General features: G+C 49.3%; 2 protein-coding genes across 2 annotated transcripts; one reads left to right on the top strand and one right to left on the bottom strand.

Moving 5' to 3' along the window:
* Positions 1 to 85: 85 nt before the first annotated feature.
* Positions 86 to 8,697, top strand: POLDIP2 (DNA polymerase delta interacting protein 2). Its single transcript, XM_039886077.1, has 11 exons — positions 86 to 314; positions 1,666 to 1,747; positions 2,796 to 2,893; positions 3,609 to 3,705; positions 3,870 to 3,945; positions 4,178 to 4,285; positions 4,735 to 4,871; positions 5,699 to 5,725; positions 5,930 to 6,055; positions 7,063 to 7,142; positions 7,679 to 8,697. The coding sequence occupies exons 1-11, from the start codon at positions 157 to 159 to the stop codon at positions 7,791 to 7,793; spliced, it is 1,104 nt and encodes a 367-aa protein (XP_039742011.1). The 5' UTR covers positions 86 to 156; the 3' UTR covers positions 7,794 to 8,697.
* Positions 8,698 to 8,808: 111 nt separating this feature from the next.
* TNFAIP1 (TNF alpha induced protein 1) lies at positions 8,809 to 18,863 on the bottom strand. Its single transcript, XM_039886078.1, has 7 exons — positions 18,701 to 18,863; positions 15,392 to 15,709; positions 14,610 to 14,779; positions 14,113 to 14,202; positions 13,973 to 14,025; positions 13,016 to 13,211; positions 8,809 to 11,511 (listed from the first exon to the last, which is right to left on the bottom strand). The coding sequence occupies exons 2-7, from the start codon at positions 15,594 to 15,596 to the stop codon at positions 11,275 to 11,277; spliced, it is 951 nt and encodes a 316-aa protein (XP_039742012.1). The 5' UTR covers positions 15,597 to 15,709; positions 18,701 to 18,863; the 3' UTR covers positions 8,809 to 11,274.
* Positions 18,864 to 19,032: the final 169 nt, after the last annotated feature.

Below are 19,032 nucleotides of genomic sequence, written 5' to 3'. Positions count from 1 at the left end.
CGCCGGAAGTATCTTGAGGATTACTGGGCGGGGCGAGGCGGGACAGAAGGCCAAAGGGGCGGTACGCGGCGCGGGGCAGTGTGGGGCGGGGGCGGGACGCCTCCTGGCCGCAGGTCGGGTCCTGTGTCAGCAGCCCAGCAGGCGCTCGGGCGGGACATGGCGGGCTGTGTGGCCCGGCGGGCCCTGGCTGTGTGCAGCCGCTGGTGGTCTCGGTCGCTGACAGGGGCCCGGGGGCCGAGGCCATTCTGTGCGGCAGGTGGAGCTGGGGCCTTCCCACCAGCCGCGACCACGACACGGAGGCATCTCTCGTCCCGGTGAGGGACGGAGCGCGGGGTCGGGGCCCGGAGCCTAGAGAGCGTGTTCCCGGCCAGGGAGGAGGCCAGGAGGCCCAGCCGGCTGATGATGTTTGTAGTTAGACCCGAGAGAGGATCCCCGCCGGGAGACGACTTGCGCAGCCTGAGACATGTGCCAGGAATAGAGAAGGGAGTGTGGTCCAGAGCCCTGGTTTGAGCGAGGCTGGTTTGGAGGGGGAACTAGTAATCCTATCAGAGCGAATCCTACCTCCCCGAATGCGGGTCTCCGAGCGTCGCTGTTAGTGGACAGCCTTTTAAGCCCTAGGGCTTTTGACTTGAACCCCTAGCCCCGGATTCGGTTAAGGCTTCCCTCAAAGATGCTCTAAGTGAGAAACAGGACTTCTGAATCTCGGCCCTGCACAGGTCCTGGGTTTCAGTGTGACCTTGGGAAGACTGGTTCCCTCTGTGTGGCTTGGAGAAGGGGCTTGAGGCCATGAGGATTGCGTGAACACTGTCTCTAGGGATGGGACAGGCAGATCAAATTGGGGTTGGTTGAATCAACTGAGAGTAAGCATAATGTTCACATCTCCAAAATAGTAACAATAACAGTCCTTTAAAGAGCCCTTAGAAAGAGCACCTGTCCAGAGAGGTCCCTGAGAGAACTCACCTTTTAGTGGCTGAGATTAGACACTTATTCTGGGGGAGAGATGATAACTATTTATAATTAAAGACATGTGAAAGTTGATGTAAATCTGAACAAAACTATATTGAGAGATGGTGCAATGTAGAGACAGTAGGAAATCTAGAGAGGATGATTAAGCCCTTCAAGGGCAGGGGAAAACAGACATGGAATTAGAACAAATATTTTTGAGCTCCTCTTATACAGTAGGCTCTGAGGGGGAACACAGGCTAATCAGACACAGGCACTGTTCGCAGGGAACTTACAGTTTCTAATGGAGATAAGACATGGAAGCTAACTGAAATGAAAGATGAGAAGGACAGTTAAAATGCTGTAGGAGTTCAGGAGGGTGGTTCAGGGCAAAAAGAGGCAAGGAGTACAATTAAGCAGGGTATGAGGGCATGATATGACGAATGCTGAGGGCGAAGAGAAGAAAGTGATCTGGGAGTAGTCAGACCTAACACGGAAACCAAGGAGGAGCCTGTGACTGGACGTCAAAGGAGGAAAGGCAGAATCTCTGTGGAATGGTGATATGGCAGGACTTTTACCTGCTTCTGCTGGCTGGCCCCACTACCCTGACCCTTCTCTGCTGTCATTACCCTGGCTCTTCAGTATCTTAGTAGCTTTTTCTGAAGGATAAGTCCTGTTACCTCTTCAGCTCTTCAGTTGCTTGTTCTTTTCCTTCCTAATCAGAAACCGACCAGAGGGCAAAGTTTTGGAGACAGTTGGTGTGTTTGAGGTGCCAAAACAGAACGGAAAATATGAGACTGGGCAGGTGAGTGCTGAGCTGGGTCTTCTTTCATTTTCATGGTGTGCTCTGCTTCTGAAAGGGTCAGATATGGTTCATAGGCCTGAATGTTATGGTTTTCTGGTGCCAGACCAGAATCACAAATGTTTAAAGGTGGGTGTCTGTTTTCTTGGATTTGAATGCATTTCATTTATCGATGGGTTCTTTTTCCAAGCTGGCGAGAACAGAGATGGTTTGGACTATAGTAAGGAGGGAGCCAAGTTACTGAAGTGTCTTCTAACGTAGTGGATGGTGGGAAGCCAATGGAGGGAGCTTTAAGAAAAGCAAACCTTTTATTTTATTTTATTTTTATGATTTTCAGTTTTGACATGGTTTCTTCTTTACATGCTTAGTTATAGGACTTCTGGTCACCTAGTCTTCAGATGGTTCTCCAGGTTGATTGTTCTATAATTTAGTTGTAATTTTAATGCATCATGGGAGGAAGCAAGCACGACGTTTACCTACTCTGACATCTTGACCGGACTCGGAAAAGCAAACCTTTGAATGCTTTGTCATAGTTGAACTTTTCACAGTATAGTAAGCTCTGGGTATGATGCTCTTTTTCTATATCAGCTTTGCGCCAGATCCACTGAGATGGATTTAGGCCCCTTGTAGGTAAGGAGGACCTATTGTTTATTCAGCATTTTTTTTTTTTTTGTATGCCTACTATGGACCAGGCATTGTGCATTGGAGTTAAATCAGAAAGCAGTGCCTTCAAAGAGTTGATAGTCTAGGAAAGCATTATGATATACAAATGGTCAATGACTGTGCACACTGTGCTAAGTGGAGGAGAGGTTAGGGAACGCTTCTTAGAGGCCTACGCTATGGCCTAAAGGGTGAGTAGAAGTCAGCCAGGTGAAGAGGGGGTAAGGGGTAAGAGTATTCTGAAATTGGTCTGGGTGGATCACAGAGTTCAAAGAAAAGAATGGCGAGACCTTGTGCTGGAGTTGGCGTATCTGTGCTGCTTAGTGGTCTGGGCCCCACCTGGATGGACTTGCTGGACTGCAGACTCACAGAGGCCTCTCTTTTCTCCTAGCTTTTCCTTCATAGTGTTTTTGGCTATCGAGGTGTCGTCCTGTTTCCCTGGCAGGCCAGACTTTATGACCGGGATGTGGCTTCTGCAGCTCCAGAAAAGTAAGTTTCCCTGTCATGCCTCACAGTGTCCTCAGGAGGAGGCCTGACTCATGGCAGACATACGTAATTGGGATCCCAGGGGTGAAGACAGTATCCTTCTAGGCCTTAGGAACAGACCCAGAGTGCTCTCCAGCACTAATACCCATGGAGATAAAGTGCTGAATGCCAGGGACAATCTTAAGCCAGAGGGTCCCTTTGGGCCTCTCAAGATGCTCTCCCAAGCTGTTCTCAGTTTGCATTATAATTATCCCAGAATGCATTTGGGGGACTAGTCTTCATGATTTTTTGACGTCCAGTTAGAATCTTTATCATCATTAGAGTACATTTAAAAGCCCCCCCATCAAATGATCCATTAAATGATCACAGCTCCATTAAATGATTATAGACATTCCCTAGGAGGTAAAAAGAATGGGGTACTCTGGGCTCCTGTCACTGAGGCAGCAATGTGATTTTCTCAGCATGGCCCCCTTCTTCTAAGAGGCAGCCAGAGAGTAAGACAAATGATGACTTTGTGCCATGAGTCCTCCACATTCCATTTTTTACACCTGACAGGGGAGCAGCTGGGCTGGGTGTTGCTGAGCAGGTACCTAGCTGGTGCTACAGCCCCTTCAGATCAGGCACCAGTATGTTGAGACGAGGAGTGGGTCGGGAGCTGGGGCAGGCACTGCTTCTCTTTCTCTTAGGGTGATCTTTAGCTTCTTCTCCCTCCTTGTAGAGCAGAGAATCCTGCTGGCCATGGCTCTAAGGAGGTGAAAGGCAAAACTCACACTTATTATCAAGTGCTGATTGATGCCCGAGACTGTCCACATATAGTAAGTAAGCAAGACGGCTGGGCCTGGGGTTCCTCTCCATGGGAAAGGCCTGAACCCTGATGGGGGCAAAGAGAGAAGAGTCAAATGGAGCCCAGATCAGCACTGGGCCCTAGTCCTCAGGACTGGATAGTGACTAAGAAAGTCTGACTTGCTTCTTGTCTTAGTCTCAGAGATCTCAGACAGAAGCGGTGACTTTCTTGGCTAACCATGATGACAGCCGGGCCCTCTATGCCATCCCAGGTAAGTACAAGCATCTGAATGGTGCCTGTCGATAATGGGTCCAGTATGTCTCAGGGAGAAGATTCTGATGCCTTTTTGATGTCTTTTAATCTGCCGGGAGGGATTATAGATGCTGAGAGCAGTGGTGCCAGGGTCATCCCACCTTGCGACAAGGTCAGGAATTGTGTTTCTTCTCAGCCCTGTTCCTCCCCTCTTACATGAGTTTCACTGTTTCTTTGCCTCTCTGTGCCAGGCCTGGACTATGTCAGCCATGAAGACATCCTCCCCTACACCTCCACTGATCAGGTTCCCATCCAGCATGAGCTCTTTGAAAGATTTCTTCTCTACGACCAGACAAAAGGTGATCTCTCTCAGAAAGAGAAGCTGGAAAGGGAAGACCCTTTCTTCAAAGATAGTATCATGGAAGTAATTTCAAGGCTTTATTTCCACAACCTTATTCAACCTCCCATTAGACCTATCAGGTAGATGGCCATTACCTCCTCCAGATATGGAAACTGAGGCTCAGGGATGAGGAGAAGGGACTGAAGGTTGCTAGTTAGTGGCAGAGCGAGGTCTGAAAACCAGGGCTCCTAACTCCCAATCCAGTTTTCTTCCCATGATGTCACATACCTTCTCAGGGCTTACTCTTAGAAGTAGCTCTGTGCCTTCTTTTAGCCTGTGCTTTTGGTTCATGTTTGGGTGTCTTATTTACTTGGGCCACAACTGGGAAGGTTTTTCTAAGAGGAGCAATTGGAAAGTGGATGCAATGCCCTGGACTCTGGCCTGGACTAACCAGTCATCTTGTCCCAGCACCCCCTTTTGTGGCTCGGGAGACGCTACGGGCCTGGCAAGAGAAGAATCACCCCTGGCTGGAGCTTTCCGATGTCCACCGGGAAACAACCGAGAACATCCGCGTCACTGTCATCCCCTTCTACATGGGCATGAGAGTATGTCCCCAGCCTGGGCCCCTTCCCTCAGGACTAGGTCTCCAGATTTGTTGGGAAATGTGACTGTTGTAATGGGTTCCAAATTTCAACCATGTGCCTATAGTTCTGCTTCCGAGTGCTGCATGTATTGGGTGGGGTAGAACAGCCTCATGGTCATGGCTGACACCAAGACCTAGAGTAGGGAAACCCTTGGGTCCCAGAAGGAGTCCTCTGGACTGACTTTTCCCTCTCTTCTGGCTCAGAGGGAGCTGCGTTTATGAAGAACATACACATACTTGGTTAAATTGGTATAGGCTGATCTTCATACTTTGTATGCATTAGTCAAACATTTGAGATGTTTTTTGCCTGGCTGTAAGCTAGGTCCTGGGAATACTAATAAAAATGAAAGTATCCATGTCTTCCAGGAGTTCATGGTGTTGAGGGATCTCAATGGAACATACACCATACCAAGTATTGTAATAAGGTTGGGCTGTTGTAGGGCCAAGGAGGTGGTTAGCAGCCTGGGCCAGCAGTGATGGTATGGAGGGCAGCTGGCAGGGAGGGTGGTTCAGAGAAAGGGAAGAGCCCTGTGGCTGATTTCCATTGGCATCCAATTCTGTTGGTGATCTTAATAGGAAGAGGAAGAGGGAAGCCAGGGATAGACCCAGGGGAGGCTGCCCCCTCAGTGAGTTTATTGGCCATAGTTCAGTCATCAACATCCAGATATTTGCAGCATTGTTCTGCTTCTGCAAGCTTCCTGGAGCACATTTACTCCATTGGAGAGATGTTGATTGGAGGAGACTTGGTCTTGCCCTCTGGGACTTAAATTCTTTGTGTTTTTTCCCCAGGAAGCACAGAATTCCCACGTCTACTGGGTGAGTGTCTCCCTTGGGAGGAGGAGCTCAGGAAGGGTGCCTGGAGGGGCATGTTGGGAGGTGTTTGCCTCTGGGGACTGTGGCCTGGGCAATGCAGGTGTCAGCCTTTGTTGCCTTTTGCTCTCCTAGAATTCTAAGTGGTCTGGCCCAGAGTTTACTTTCTCAGATGTGAACTTGCCTCTTCTCCCCCCACTTCCCCCATAGTGGCGCTACTGTATCCGCCTGGAGAACCTTGACAGTGATGTGGTACAGCTCCGGGAGCGACACTGGAGGATATTCAGTCTCTCCGGCACCTTGGAGACAGTGCGAGGCCGAGGGGTGGTGGGCAGGGTGAGCATCATCGGGCCAATAATGCCCAGTTCCTGGTGTTGCCAAGCAGGCCTGGGGGCTTAGTGCATGGTTTCCTCCTCTGTGGTCAGGGCAGAGGCTCCATGTGTGAATGCGCTGGTGACAAACCTCACAACAACCCCGTGAGATAGGTTTCTTACAACCCATTTCATAGATGAAGAGAGAGAGACTATGAAGTTAAATAACTAGCCCACGGCCCCATAGCTAGTAAGGGCAGGATCTGGATTTAAATCTAAGTGAGTTTGACATGAAAGCTGGTGTGTTTTTGTCGCCAGCGCAGCAGTACCTTTTTAAAAATATGAATTTGGATGCCATTAGGTGGGGCTTGCACACACAGCACCCCCCAACTACTGGTTGTCCTTCCTCTCTTTACATGTGTACATCCTCTGCTGGTCCTGATTTTGAAATTCCTATACTACCCCACCCTGTCTCCTGTTTCACGAAAAGTGGCCAGGAGCCACATTTAACAAGTATCTGTGCAAGTCAGCAGAGACTTGGGGAAGCAGAGTAGGATAATGACTAAGAATAGGGCTTTGGAGATACATAATCTGGTTTCAAATGCCAGCTGTGTTCTTTACTTGCTGCGTAACTGCAATTTAACCAAAATTTCAGTTTCTTACTGCTGAAATGGGAATCACATCTAGTACCTTATAAGTACTTAAAGACTTAAGTCAGCAAAGGTTCGCAGACCACCACCGTGGTGCCTGGCACCTAGACACTCGGAATGGACACTGAAGAGGGTATTTACAGAGTAGGTCCTGTACCCAGCATCTTTGCTCAGTGTCCTCAGACATTCAGTCTGAGATTATCTTTCCCAGAGTCAGAATAAAAGGCCTGGGTCCATGGCTGTGCAGCAGAGGAAACACTGGCAAGCAGTCACTGTAGGAGGTATGAGGAGGCATTCAGTCCTGATGAACTAGCAGTTGGCATCTGACCTCAGAATACAGGGAGCAGGTTTGGCCTGACCTATTTTGCTTGAACCCTTACAGGAACCAGTGTTATCCAAGGAGCAGCCTGCATTCCAATATAGCAGCCACGTCTCCCTGCAAGCTTCCAGTGGGCACATGTGGTGAGTGTGTGCTGGGGCAGGGGTAGCGCAACTCTAGACACAAGCTGTGGGTGAGAAAAGTGGGAGCTCATAGCTTGCAGTTAATTCTGGGCTACATTAAGTCCTGAGATGGAGCCTTATCATTGTTGTATGGGATTTGTCTGATTTTTTATGACTGTCCATTTTCCAGTTCCCTGTGGTTTTGTGGACTGGGGACCTAAGCCAAAGAAGTCTGGTGATTTGATGCTGTACCGAGTTGCCCATGTAGTTGGGTTTTTTTTCCCCGTTATTTCACTCTGTAACCTGCAGGTGTAATTGGGTAGCTTATGCAGTGCGTATCTAAGGGCCAGAATCAGGACAGTTGTGTTTCTTTTCATGTAGGGCCAGGAAGGGCTCTTGAGTCTCTGGACTAGTGTTATCCTGACATGAGTCAGGTAGGAGAGAGCCCAGGCCTACCTCATCTTGCTGTGGTTCTAAAGCTGAGGACATAGGGCTATCCAGATCCTGAAGAGGTCCTCAACCCTCATTTCCTCTAAACCAGCTTCTCTGACCCACAGGGGTACGTTCCGCTTTGAGAGGCCTGATGGTTCCCATTTTGATGTCCGGATCCCTCCTTTCTCCCTGGAAAGCAATAAAGATGAGAAGACACCACCCTCAGGCCTTCACTGGTAGGCCAGCTGAGGCCCTGAGTGCCCAAGCTCGGCCCCTGAAGAACAGCTCTTATCCTACAATTGCTGCAGAACTCTCTCTCCATCATGGGCCACAGTGGGTCTCTTTTTGGCACCATTTGATTGTGGGATTCTTTTTTTGGAGGGTGGGCTGTAACTGTTTTCTCCAGAGGACCCATGTAGGACTCTTCCAAGGCTGGCCTCCCCTATAAGCCTTGCCTGTAGTGTTCCAGTAGACCTTTCCACCAGGAACTCTGTGTTCAGCTGCCACAGGCCTAGAGGAGTTTCTAGGCCTATCACACAAGTCATTTTGAAATGTCAGGTTTGGTCAATAAACCAGTGCGCACTTGGCCACCCTTGCCATTTCTGTCCCCAGGATCTCAGCCTCCTTTTTTTTGTCCCAGCTGGGGAGGTAGGGGGACTTGCTTTCCTTGCTGTCTTTCCAGGAAGCTGCCCCTTCTACTAGGGTATGTATATTTCCCTCCTGAGGCTGGGGGTTGGCTGGACGTCTTCCAGGGTCATTGTGCCTCTCAGCCAGTGGGGTGGGGAGCTGGACTGGATTCTTGTTTTCTTCTTTACCTTCTGCCAAGGGGAGTGGGAGGCCAACATCAGGGTGAGAGGAGTGAGGCAAGCCAGTCAGGTTTCCTGGAACAATGGGCTTGCCAGCCATGAGCATGAATTTGTCAAACCTCCAGACTACAAATGCAGAAACTCAGCCGAGGAGCTTTAGGTATATATAGATGGCAACTAAGCCAAGCTACTTTCTGAACTTCTCACAGATCTCCAAGAGCCAGAGATGAAATGTGCTGCATTTTACCCTGATTCTTAGGGTTCCTGCTCCCCTGCTTCCATAGCAATTGTTAAAGAGGTTGTTTATTCTTGAATTAATATTAAATCTCAGTTCCAGCTCATATTAGTGTTGTCCTTAATCTTCCACCAGGGGGAGCCTGGGTTGCAGGGCAACTGAGTACAGTCACTTAAAACTAAAGGAAAACACAAGGTCAGATGGTGAATACAAGTACAAGAATTAGTCCACAGCAGTGAGCTGACCAAGCTATACTCTTTAAGCACCGCTCTGTACCACTGCAGTGTAACACAATTTTATTAGAAATTAGTGTTTGTTTTCATCACCTACACTGAACAACAAAGAATTGTAGTTACATGATAAAGGAAGTTCTTTTATGCCAGGACCTGTGCCATCTTTCAGGCAGACCTTGATCAGATAACTGAATAAAATCCAATATGTGTGGTTAATAGCAAGCAGGCTTCCAGTTTTCTCAGAAACTGATGAGGTTTGACTTTCATCCATACTTTTTGTTTACTTTCCCCTGGGTTGCTCAGAGTTGAAAAATTCACATAACCAAGAGCTGCTTTCTGAACAGGGCTGGGAAACTCAAAATTCTCTAAACCCTTATACCACAAAGTCTGACTTAAAAAGCTAAGATTACTTCAATGAGTTCAACGTTAGTATTTTTCTTAAGACCAAGGAGATATTTTCAATCAGAGAAAGTGCCCAGAGTCCCAGACTATCAAACTTTTTCAGGAAGAAAGACTAGCCACCACTGAGACAGCAGAGGATCTGAATGTCAAAGCAGTAAAGAGGCTACAGGGGCTGTGAAGGTCAAAGGGCAGTCGTTAAAATACCTCAGTGTAGAGCTGGGGCTTTGAGTATTAAAGGGCTTCAGAGGGGCAGCTCAGGAAATAGGCCAGTGGCCTCAGGCAGAAGTATTCCAGGCTCTATAGGAAAGCCACAAAGTCAAAACCAGAATCTGGCTAAAGAAATGGATTTGTCTTCAGTCTTGTTACTTCAGTGAGGCCTGGAAGAACTGTTAATAGCTGATCATCAGGGTGCTTCACCTGAGTCTATACATTCAAGACTGTGACAAGGGTAAAATAACTGACTAGTCACATTTCCCCTGTCCCATCATGTCCTTTCAGGTCCTTGTTGAGTATCTTACTAACCCTGGTCTAGCATTTGCCCATAGGCTCTATGGGGTCAGCCATAAGCAGCCACTTAGGGGCTTATAGTTAAGAGTAGTCAAGAGAGGTAAACTTGATAACCGATGTTCCTTTCCAAATGAGTAGATATTGCTAAGTGGCTGTGTTGCTTTATTAGGCTGGTTGGCTGAACACTCCCTCCCTAATGGCATTCCTCTGGAAAAGAATTTGGATAAGCAGCCTCCCAAGGGCCAAGTGAAACAGAAGGGAATGAAAACCAAAGCCCTGCAGAGGAACTCACACCTTTGCCTAAGTGGTGGTGCTTGGCATCTCCATGGCCAAGTTACCCAACAAGAAAAAAATGAAGGAAGCTTTCAAGGGGCTTGGGCTGCTCACATCATCCTGTGTTCACACTCACCACTGGGCAGAACTACCATCCCCAGCCAGGACAGAAAACCAATAACATAGGTGGGGGGAGGAGGAAGTATATGGCCAAGCACATGCCACCTCTGCACAGGGCTGCCAGAAATGCAGGACTGCACTCACTCCCCACAGGCCCTGTAACCTGCCTGCTGTGGCTCATGTTCCTGGCCCTTAAAATGGCTCTTTGGCTTTATAGTAAGGACAGCATGCCTTGGGGAAGGGAGTCAAAAAGAGCAATCATGCTAGACCCTAAGAGTCAGTTATGTGATTCTAAGATATTGCGATAAAATGTCCTTTCCCACAGGGGTGTTATCAGGACCATGGGTCCCAACTTCTACATCCCTCTCTCCTCAATGCTCTCTGGGCTGACTGCTTAGCCAGCCTGGCAAAGCCAAAGCTGGTCAGTGTTTTTATTGCTGCTTCTATCCCCTTCCTCAGATTGATTCTGCAGGGAAGAGGAGATTGGGGTCAGAAAAAGACAGCATGGGTCAGGGAAGAATACAAATCTGAACAAAAGTACAAAGTGCTTTAAAGAAATAGATCCCAAAGGCATTGAGAAGGACCCAGGATTCTGCCTTACCCAGGGTCTTGGCACCCTGGAGGGGTAGCAGAAATACCAAGTTCCCTTATTAGACCTGTCACTTCATATCCTATATTATTTTTAAAAAACCAAACCCATCAAGCCTGTGCTTAAACACAAGAAAAAAAGGAGCCCCACCTTCTAAGAAATGGCCTCCATAGCACCAGCAGCCACCTTCTCCACAGAATGAACCCATTCTCCACGGGCATCAGCTGAGGCCTAAAAGTAGCCCTTCAGCAAAGGGCCCAGGGGAATGCTCTTAAGAGGTGGACAGGTCAGTCCACTCACCCCAGGGACAGAAGTGGCTCTGTCGGACAGGGAGGGAGATGCTGAGCAAAGGGGCCATCTTGAAGTGCTCAGGCAGCAGAGCAAAGGAATGTGGCCTCTCGTCTGCTCAGGCCCTCTGACCTCCCAGGCAGGGCCTGTCATGCCTCTGGGTGCTGGAGCAGAGACCCAGCCAGCAGCAGTGTGGGGTGGCCAATGGGGCAGGGTTCCTCTGGAGGGGAGACAAGGTGTCCTGTGCCTTGCCTTCCTGAAGGTCTTGTCAGTCGCGATGGGCAGACTGGTGGCCGAGCTGCCGGTCATCGTAAGTGCTATAGCGCTTGACATGGATGCGGCGGACACGGTCCCGCAGTTCAAAGGACTCCTCGTCTTCACTGGGGGAAGCCTGGCTGCGGCTACGACTTGTGGCCTCCAACAAGGAGTTGTCAGGGACTCGGGGGGTCTCGTAGAGTAGGACGTTCAGCGTCTCCTCATAGATTCGGGCCTCTGGGAATTCCACCTGAGGTGAGGGGGGACAAGAGGACTGACTGAACAAGTTTTCATCCCGGAAAAGGAGCAGCATGTCAGGACCTCGGCCCTGTGCTGGCTCCACAAGGCATCCTGAACTCTTACACGAGACAGACGGCTTGCTTTCTCATGAGCGTGGGCAAGTTGCCCTCTGAAAGTGTGAGATGTACTCTATGCACAGAAGGATGCAGACGAGCACCCTCTCCAGCCCCTTCTGGATGAGTATGTGTAGAGGTTAGGGCCTTGGCTTTGTGGTTAGGCCTAGATACAAATACAGCTCCAGTATTTAATGGCCATGGGCCCTTGAGCTTAACCTTGCTGTGCTTCAGTCCCCACATGTGTAAAATCATGGTTAATATCTATTTCAGAGAGTTGTTGTGAACATTAATTGAAAGATAAAAGGGACGGCATTCAAGACACCTGAATCCTAGCCTAACTCGCTGTGTCATCTTGACTTTCTGTTCCCTCATCTGTTAAATGGGGAGAATGGCTCTAGGCATGCCTGTCTCACAGGTGTGGTGTGAGGAGTCAAAAAGTTCATCAAAGAAAAAGCACTTAAGGTGACAGGTGCTGCTGCCACCTCCACAGCGTAACCAGCCCCCCACAGAAACCGGCCCCTGAATCCCAACTCCACTGATTTGTGCACCCCCCAGAATGACAGGAGGAAGCAGGGTCACCTCCTGTAAGCTGTCCTTCCCTAACCCTCAGACTGCCCAGCTGTAGGCTCTTCAGTGGTCTGGGGGCCAAGAGGGTGCTACACGAGCTTGGCTGCTTTGAGCCCTTCACACACACATGACTCTCCCAGATGAGCTGCCCTTCTACTCCAGTAAAACCCTGCTGTCTCTGGAACACACACTCGTGGGCGGCAGCTACTCTGCGGGGAGGATACTGGCTGCTTACAGCCTGGGAGAACAGGCTTAGCTGAGTTTATGTTAACTCTCACCTAACAAATCCTTCACAGGTGCCTGGCACCATGCTGTTACTGTAGAAGCTAAACTGATTGACCAGGAACACCCAACTAGCAGGGGCCAGAGAAGAAATCTGAACAGCTATTTCCATTATATTGCACTGCTTCTCTTAAGAATTGTTTCATTTTCATCATAGCTCTTAAATCTGCACTCTCATTCCTTTGTTTGAAAATGAGGAAACTGAGGCCCAAATGGTTTAAATGGCTTATCCAAAGTCTGAACACTGGTAAATAGTGGGACCCGAATTCAAACCTGAATTGGGCCAACTCCAAAGACCTGGTCCTTCCTACTGCACCAGCTGGCCGTTCCCTTCCCAACAGCCCTTACCTCTCACCTGATCGGAACGAACAGTTCCTGTGCCATTCCCTGAGCCCCTTGTACTGGCTTTTATCCTTGCACAGCACAATCATGAGTTTGGGAAAAACAGAGCAAAATGGATGCCCCTTTTGCTCCCTGTGGAGAAGGCTCAGTTGGGGCTGCACTGGTGTGTGTCCTGCCCCGACCTATGCAGAGGGAAGCCCCCCATACCTTGGTCTGCTTCTTTTCCGTGGCATACACAATGGAGGTGCAGCACACCTCCGCCAGCTTACGACCCTGGCCATAGAAGGACCAGCAGCAGATCTCATCACCAATGACGTCCTTGATGAAGAGCACACGGCCATTAAAGCGCAGGGAGAGCTTGTCAAACAGCTCGATGTTTTTCAGTAGGTGGTCGTCGGAGTTGCTGAAAAACCCATGAGGGCCAGTAAGCTTGGGAATGAGGTTCCAGCACATAGAAGGTACTAGCTCGGTTCTCCCCACCCTTCCCCTGTCATGCTGAAGTAAGGAAAAATCAAGATGCCAGAGTGGACAGTAAGACAAAGGGTCACGGGGCACCATCCAGGTTTGGGGGCCTGCGAGGAAAAGGAGCTGGGTTGGTTTTAAATTAAAGCAGAGAGAACTAAGGGCCCCGAAGGAAGGAGGCTCGCTGCTGTCTCAGCAGGATTCTTTCCCTTGCTGTAGGGATGACACTAGCAATGTGTTTGTCCATAGAGACTCTGAGCCTGCAGCCTCCTGCACAGACCTAATTGTGGGCTGTTGAGAAGACACTGGGGGCAAGAGGGAAACTGGCCCAGTGCAAAGGCTGGCTTAGGAGTCCCAGCTCTTTGGCTTCCCAGCATCCCTCTTCTACCTTGTAAGATAATGCTAGGAAAACACCTGGCACACTGCCCAACATGACACATGTTAAAAGGGTGTTACATGTTTGGTCTTGTCTATTATCTCATCCAGGGCCCTGCACCAAGTTCCAAATACCTCTGCCCTGATTTCCCTTCTACTCTGTGTTCTTCCCTCCTAAGACCCAGACTCATGCCAACTATGCCAGGCTTGCAGGTGGCTTCCCTTGGGTCTGCTGCCCAACTTCAACTCTGGCTGCTTGGCCCTTTTAGCTGCTTCTGCAGCCCTTCCCCAGCACCCCTCACCCTGCCCCACCAAGTCCTACCCTACCTGGTGTAGGAATACTTGTTGTTGCTTCTATTGTACAGCAGCTTCACCACGGGCTGTGAGGGAGGAGAGTGTGAGGGCTGGGCCCAGGCCCTGGCATCCCCTGCCCATAGCCCTCAGAGGTTCCTCAGAGATCCCAGTACCTTGGTAGAAGATTCAATGAGCCTCTCCTCCTCCTTCAGGGATGTGATAATGGGGATGTTACACACAGGCTGGTAGGAGTCCTTCTTGTCCTAGGTGACACACACAGCTAAGAATCTTTTTTGAGATCTCCTGTTTGCAGGCTTAGCCAGGCTTTCCCCAGGAGCTGTCAGAGCCCCTCTGCCATGGCCATCCCCTGCTTGTTGAGGCGGCATCAGTCAGAGATCAGGAGGCCCCTGGTAATAGAAACTGCCAGCTGGCAAGCAGACTGCCATTTCCAGATATCTAGACTATAAACTAGAAGCAGGGCCCATGCATAGTGCCTGAGTTTGTCACCTTACAAACTGACTTGGCCTGCACAATACCTGGTGTATCTACCTAGGTTTGGACTCATCAACCATACCCGCCACACAGCCTTTCAGGAACTGGACTCTTATGTCCCTGAAGGAGGGGGCCAACTCCAAAACCTCATCAACTGGCCCCAACTCTGCCTCCGTACCTGCAGGGCAGTCTGGCACATATTCACCAGCCCCTGAATGAGGTAATATTTCGCTTCAGCCATCAGTTCCTTGATTTCTTGCCGGTTTTGAGGGAGGATGATAGTGTCGTCACGGAGGTAATTCAAAATGGTGCCAAAGTGCTTTCCACATCGGTCTATGAGGATCCAGCCTAGGGATTCAGATGGGCCCCAGAGGTTACTCTTTGCCTCCAGGTACCTCAGAAGCAGGCAGCAGCAAAGGCCACCTGACAAGTCTAGTGATAGGTGGCAAAGGGCACATGAGCATAGAGCCCACAGCACAGGATAACAGAAGTGGGAAGGAAATCTCTAGCTCCTTGGTCCATGGCTGCTCTTCAGCCCTCTTCCTTGAAACCAAGAATTGGCACATATCATGGGAGAGACAGGCCCTCGAGGCTTGCTCGGTGGAGGCCTACAGAGGTCTAAACTCAGGAGTACTCAGGCCCATGTCTTGACAACACAGAAATCACAAGGCCCTGCTGGCTTTCTGTCCACTGCCTAGCCACGATGGTGATGCTTCTTATGAGAATCTAGTCCCTTGTGAATAAAAAGTATGGATTGCCTCCCTGGAAAATGCATAAACACACAACATACTATGTACAGTTTCAAAGAATTCTGAAGCTCTACTAAGGACTCCAGGTGGAGTCCTGTTCTAGGTAACTTGGAAAAGTGAACTCTACCAGGCTTAAGCCCTGCCCCGAAGCCACTTCCCCAGGAACAACTCCTTCCCTCACCACCCTGCCCAATGAGCCCTGATACCTCACCTTCTTTGTCGGTCAGCACCTCCATGCGCCCGCTGAACATGGCCTTCAGCATGGTGTCATGCCTGGTTAGTGCCCGCACAGTGGTATAGTACAGGGAACCACCCACATTGAGCTGGACGTATTTGTTGCCCAGGCTTCCTCCCTTGAAGCCGCTTAGCTTGGGCTTGGCCCCTGAGGCTGGGCACAGACAGGTATCCCCTGACATCTCCCGCTGCAGGTAGATCACCACACGGCAGGAGGTTGGCTTGGAAGGCTCCGCCGTGGTGGAAGGGTCACAAGAGAGTGGCCAGTGGAGGCCAGAGCCTCATATTCTCAGCGCTGTGAACGAGATATGGGAGAGAAGACAGGAGTCAGCAGCAGAGAGCCCTTAGGAGGGGTCAGGAGAAACACTGACCATCAAGTCAATCTCTCCTAGATAAGCCCAAGATTCTCTGGCATAGGCTAAGGCCCTAGGCAATGGTAAGAAAGATGCTCCTGCTTTTCTTTATGGTACCAGGAGACTATGCTCCCAGAGCCAAGAGCTGGTCACCTCACCAGACTCAGCTCTGGGTGGCAAGTAAGACAAGTAAACCCTTGGAGCCAATCAGAAGAACAGAGTGAGGAGAGCAGATGTCCTCACCCCGGGGATCCAACAGTCGGATTCCAGCTATTTCCTTCTCAAGGTTCCCAGGATCCAAGACTTCCAGCCAAATCTACTGGGAGTCCAGCCAGCCAAGGAGTTTCCCAGGAGCCCAAAGGACATGATGCACTTCCTTTCTAAAGATTCCAGGCTCAGGAGCAGCCTGCACCATGCTTACTTTGAATATCACCCGGAATCTGGCTTTGGGAAAGCAGGTAAAAGCAGCTTAAGTAGAGCATGGAATGAGCCAAGCTGGAAGGAGTGATCGGTGTTCCTGACAAAGGTGACCTAGCTTCAGCCAGTTTCCAGACCTACCCCTTTCTTGGCACCAGCCCTGTTCCAAGTTCCTGAAATTGTCACCATTTTTCAGTATAGAACAACTACAGGATGACTATTTTTGTTTCCTTTCCTGAGATGGGGCCCAGCCCAATCTCTTCCTCTTTTCCTTCCCAACAAGAATGGAGAGAATGGACTGGAAAAGACCAGATGATAAATCTAAAAAAAATTAAGTGGTTTAGGAGTTCATGGGAGGGAGGAGCAAGGAAAGCAAAGGAGGGCAAAGCCAGGTCATCTCTTATGATTTAGATCCTATATTATATGTTTTGGTTTTCTAAAGAATCACTAAAATTCATTCATGGTAGCAAAAAATAACAGCAAACATTCATTGCATGTTTACTATGTTCCGGGTACTATTCTAGACATTTAATATTTATTAGCTCATCTACTTCATTCAGTAATAAAACGACAGTAAGTGCCTACTATGTTAAACAGTAGGGATAGAGAGATTAGATACTGTCCTTGCATTCAAGGAGTTCAAAGAAGCATCACAATGTTAACAAGAATAAAAATAGTTTAAGAGTTGGCATTTACTGTGCCCCTGCTATGTGCCAGGCATTGGGGATACAGAAGATAACAAAGCACAACCTCATGGAGTCTACATCCTAGTTGGCGGACACGAACAACAACAAATAAGCAGGTAATTCCAAAAGTGAGAAACGCAATAAAAATAATAAAACAGCAATAAGAAAGTGACAAGAGGCACCGATCTAGATAGGGGGCCAGGGAAAGCCTCTTTGGGAAGGTGACATTCCAGCTGAGGTCTGAAAGAGTAAGGAAAGGTAAGTGTCAAGTCCCTCAGTCAGATGCACATTTTAGCAACAGAAATAAGTCCAAGATGGCTGGTGCATAGAAAGAAGGGGGAAGGCGGCCTGATGTAAAGTCAGGGAAGGCAGGAATGATCATATTATAGAGTTTGAATTTTATACCAATTGCAGTGGGAATCAATTGGAGAGTTTCAGGTAGGGGAGTGATATGATTTGAGTTCTTAACATTTTGAAAAGATCACTCTGACTGCTGTGCAGAATGGATTGTAAAAGAGCAAGTGGGAAGACCAGAAGAAGCAGTAGTCTAGGCAAGAGATGGTGAAGGCCTGGACTACAGAGATGATAATGGGAAAGAAAAAAACTGGAATTACATCATTTAGTCATCAAAACATGCAGAAATGTACAGGTGCTATCATTTCTTGTGAGTGCAACCTACAAGCAGTGTGCTGGTTTTCCTAAGTTTACCGCTCCATTCTCCAAACAGTGCTTGGCACAATGCCACACACAATTTAAAGTATTTAATATATGTCGGTTTGTTATACTGAAATTGTCCCTGAAAAGATTTAGGTAGGTCCCTGGGAAGAATGTCCAAGGAAGGACCAGAACAAGTGCAGTGCGCAGTACTGAATTCCTTTGACGGCTTGTTCAGGAGAATCTCATTTGCCTCAAGGATGGAAAGAACCCTCACAAGAATACTGCCCAATCAATAAATAACACTAGAATAAGATCACTTTGCCTTCCCCAGCCCACCCCAAAGCAATAAATCCATCCTTTAACAGGTTTTAACAAGTTCCTATGTATTTTATATCTAGCCTTTGTCCCCCTAGGATCAAAGAAAGCACACATACATATTCTGCCAAAGCAAAGAAACTCAAAGGCTAGGCGGTTGCCAACAGAGGAAGACAAATCCAGAGCTAATCTAGTCCTTTCCTCCAAAGCAATTACTATGATGACGTTAGCTCAGATTCTTCCCAGATCAATGGGTTCCAGGAATTCTCTGGCAGGTGACGCCCGAGAAAGTAATTCCAGTGAGAATGAAGTTTCCACTGGTGGCCTCAGTGCTTTTCCTTCCGGACTTGGTGTGTGGGTATTTGGGGATGCCAGAAGCTAGGGGCGTATCCGTGTCTCACTCAGCGAAGCTCAGGGGAACCCCAGTAGAATAAAGCGCAAACAACCACGGCTGTGGAAGGCGCTGGGGTCCTAAAGGAAGACCCAGAAATCCGTCGCACACGGGGAATGCGGAGTGGGGAGAGAGCCTATCTTGTTTAGAGAGTGCTGGTCTAGCAGAAATCCTAGGTATAAAAATCTTAGGCTTCATCCAAAGAGTCTGGAGAAATTTAGGGCGGACCTAACCTCTCGGTGGCCAGTGTAGTCTTCCCCAGCCCCTACTTCTTGCCACCGAGAAACCGAGACAGGTTAGACAGACAGACACACACACACCCACCCACCCACCCAGTGGGGAAATTTGAGCTCTCCATCTTTCCTACTCCGTCCCACGCCTTTTCCCCAGGTCCAGGCGGGGCTCTTTGCTCCAGCTCGGGGCCCATCCATCCCTTTTCTTAAGGCATCGGCAGACCCGGTTCTCACCGTCGCCGGGGCGCCTCTCCTCTCTGCTGGGTTGCAAGCCGAAACCGTGCGCCCCTAGGATGAGGCCGCCTGCCCGCCAGTAATCCCGGGCTGTGAGCTCACATCCTCCCACCGTGGGCTCCGCGTCAAGTTGCCGCCCAGCGGGTCCGGCCCAAGAGCCTGAGACTTTAAGGCCGGACATACCCATCACCCAATCAGGGGAGAGGGAAGAACCCCTGAGCGTATTCCGCGGTAAACACATAGCTACTTCCGGCACCCTTTTCGGTGCAAAGGCCTCTGGATCTTGTAGGCAGCCTTCCCTCTTCTCCGGCCTCTGTTTCCCAGCAGGGTCT

The sequence above is a fragment of the Pteropus medius genome, unplaced genomic scaffold, assembly GCF_902729225.1.
Source record: "Pteropus medius unplaced genomic scaffold, Ma_sr-lr_union100, whole genome shotgun sequence".
NCBI classification, from domain to species: Eukaryota; Metazoa; Chordata; class Mammalia; order Chiroptera; family Pteropodidae; genus Pteropus; species Pteropus medius.
Note: the sequence above shows the minus strand (reverse complement) of the source record. Positions and strands in the feature narration are given on the sequence as shown.

What these genes read in the sequence shown, in the direction of transcription:
- POLDIP2 (XM_039886077.1), top strand. Translation starts at nt 157, where the DNA reads ATGGCGGGCTGTGTGGCCCGGCGGGCCCTGGCTGTGTGCAGCCGCTGG. An exon ending in GGCCCTCTATGCCATCCCAG is followed by an intron (nt 3,946 to 4,177) that starts GTAAGTACAAGC and finishes TCTCTGTGCCAG; the next exon opens with GCCTGGACTATGTCAGCCAT. An exon ending in GCTTCCAGTGGGCACATGTG is followed by an intron (nt 7,143 to 7,678) that starts GTGAGTGTGTGC and finishes TCTGACCCACAG; the next exon opens with GGGTACGTTCCGCTTTGAGA.
- TNFAIP1 (XM_039886078.1), bottom strand. Translation starts at nt 15,596, where the DNA reads ATGTCAGGGGATACCTGTCTGTGCCCAGCCTCAGGGGCCAAGCCCAAG. An exon ending in GGTGCTGACCGACAAAGAAG is followed by an intron (nt 14,780 to 15,391) that starts GTGAGGTATCAG and finishes CTGAATCCCTAG; the next exon opens with GCTGGATCCTCATAGACCGA. An exon ending in TCATTGAATCTTCTACCAAG is followed by an intron (nt 14,026 to 14,112) that starts GTACTGGGATCT and finishes CCTCCCTCACAG; the next exon opens with CCCGTGGTGAAGCTGCTGTA.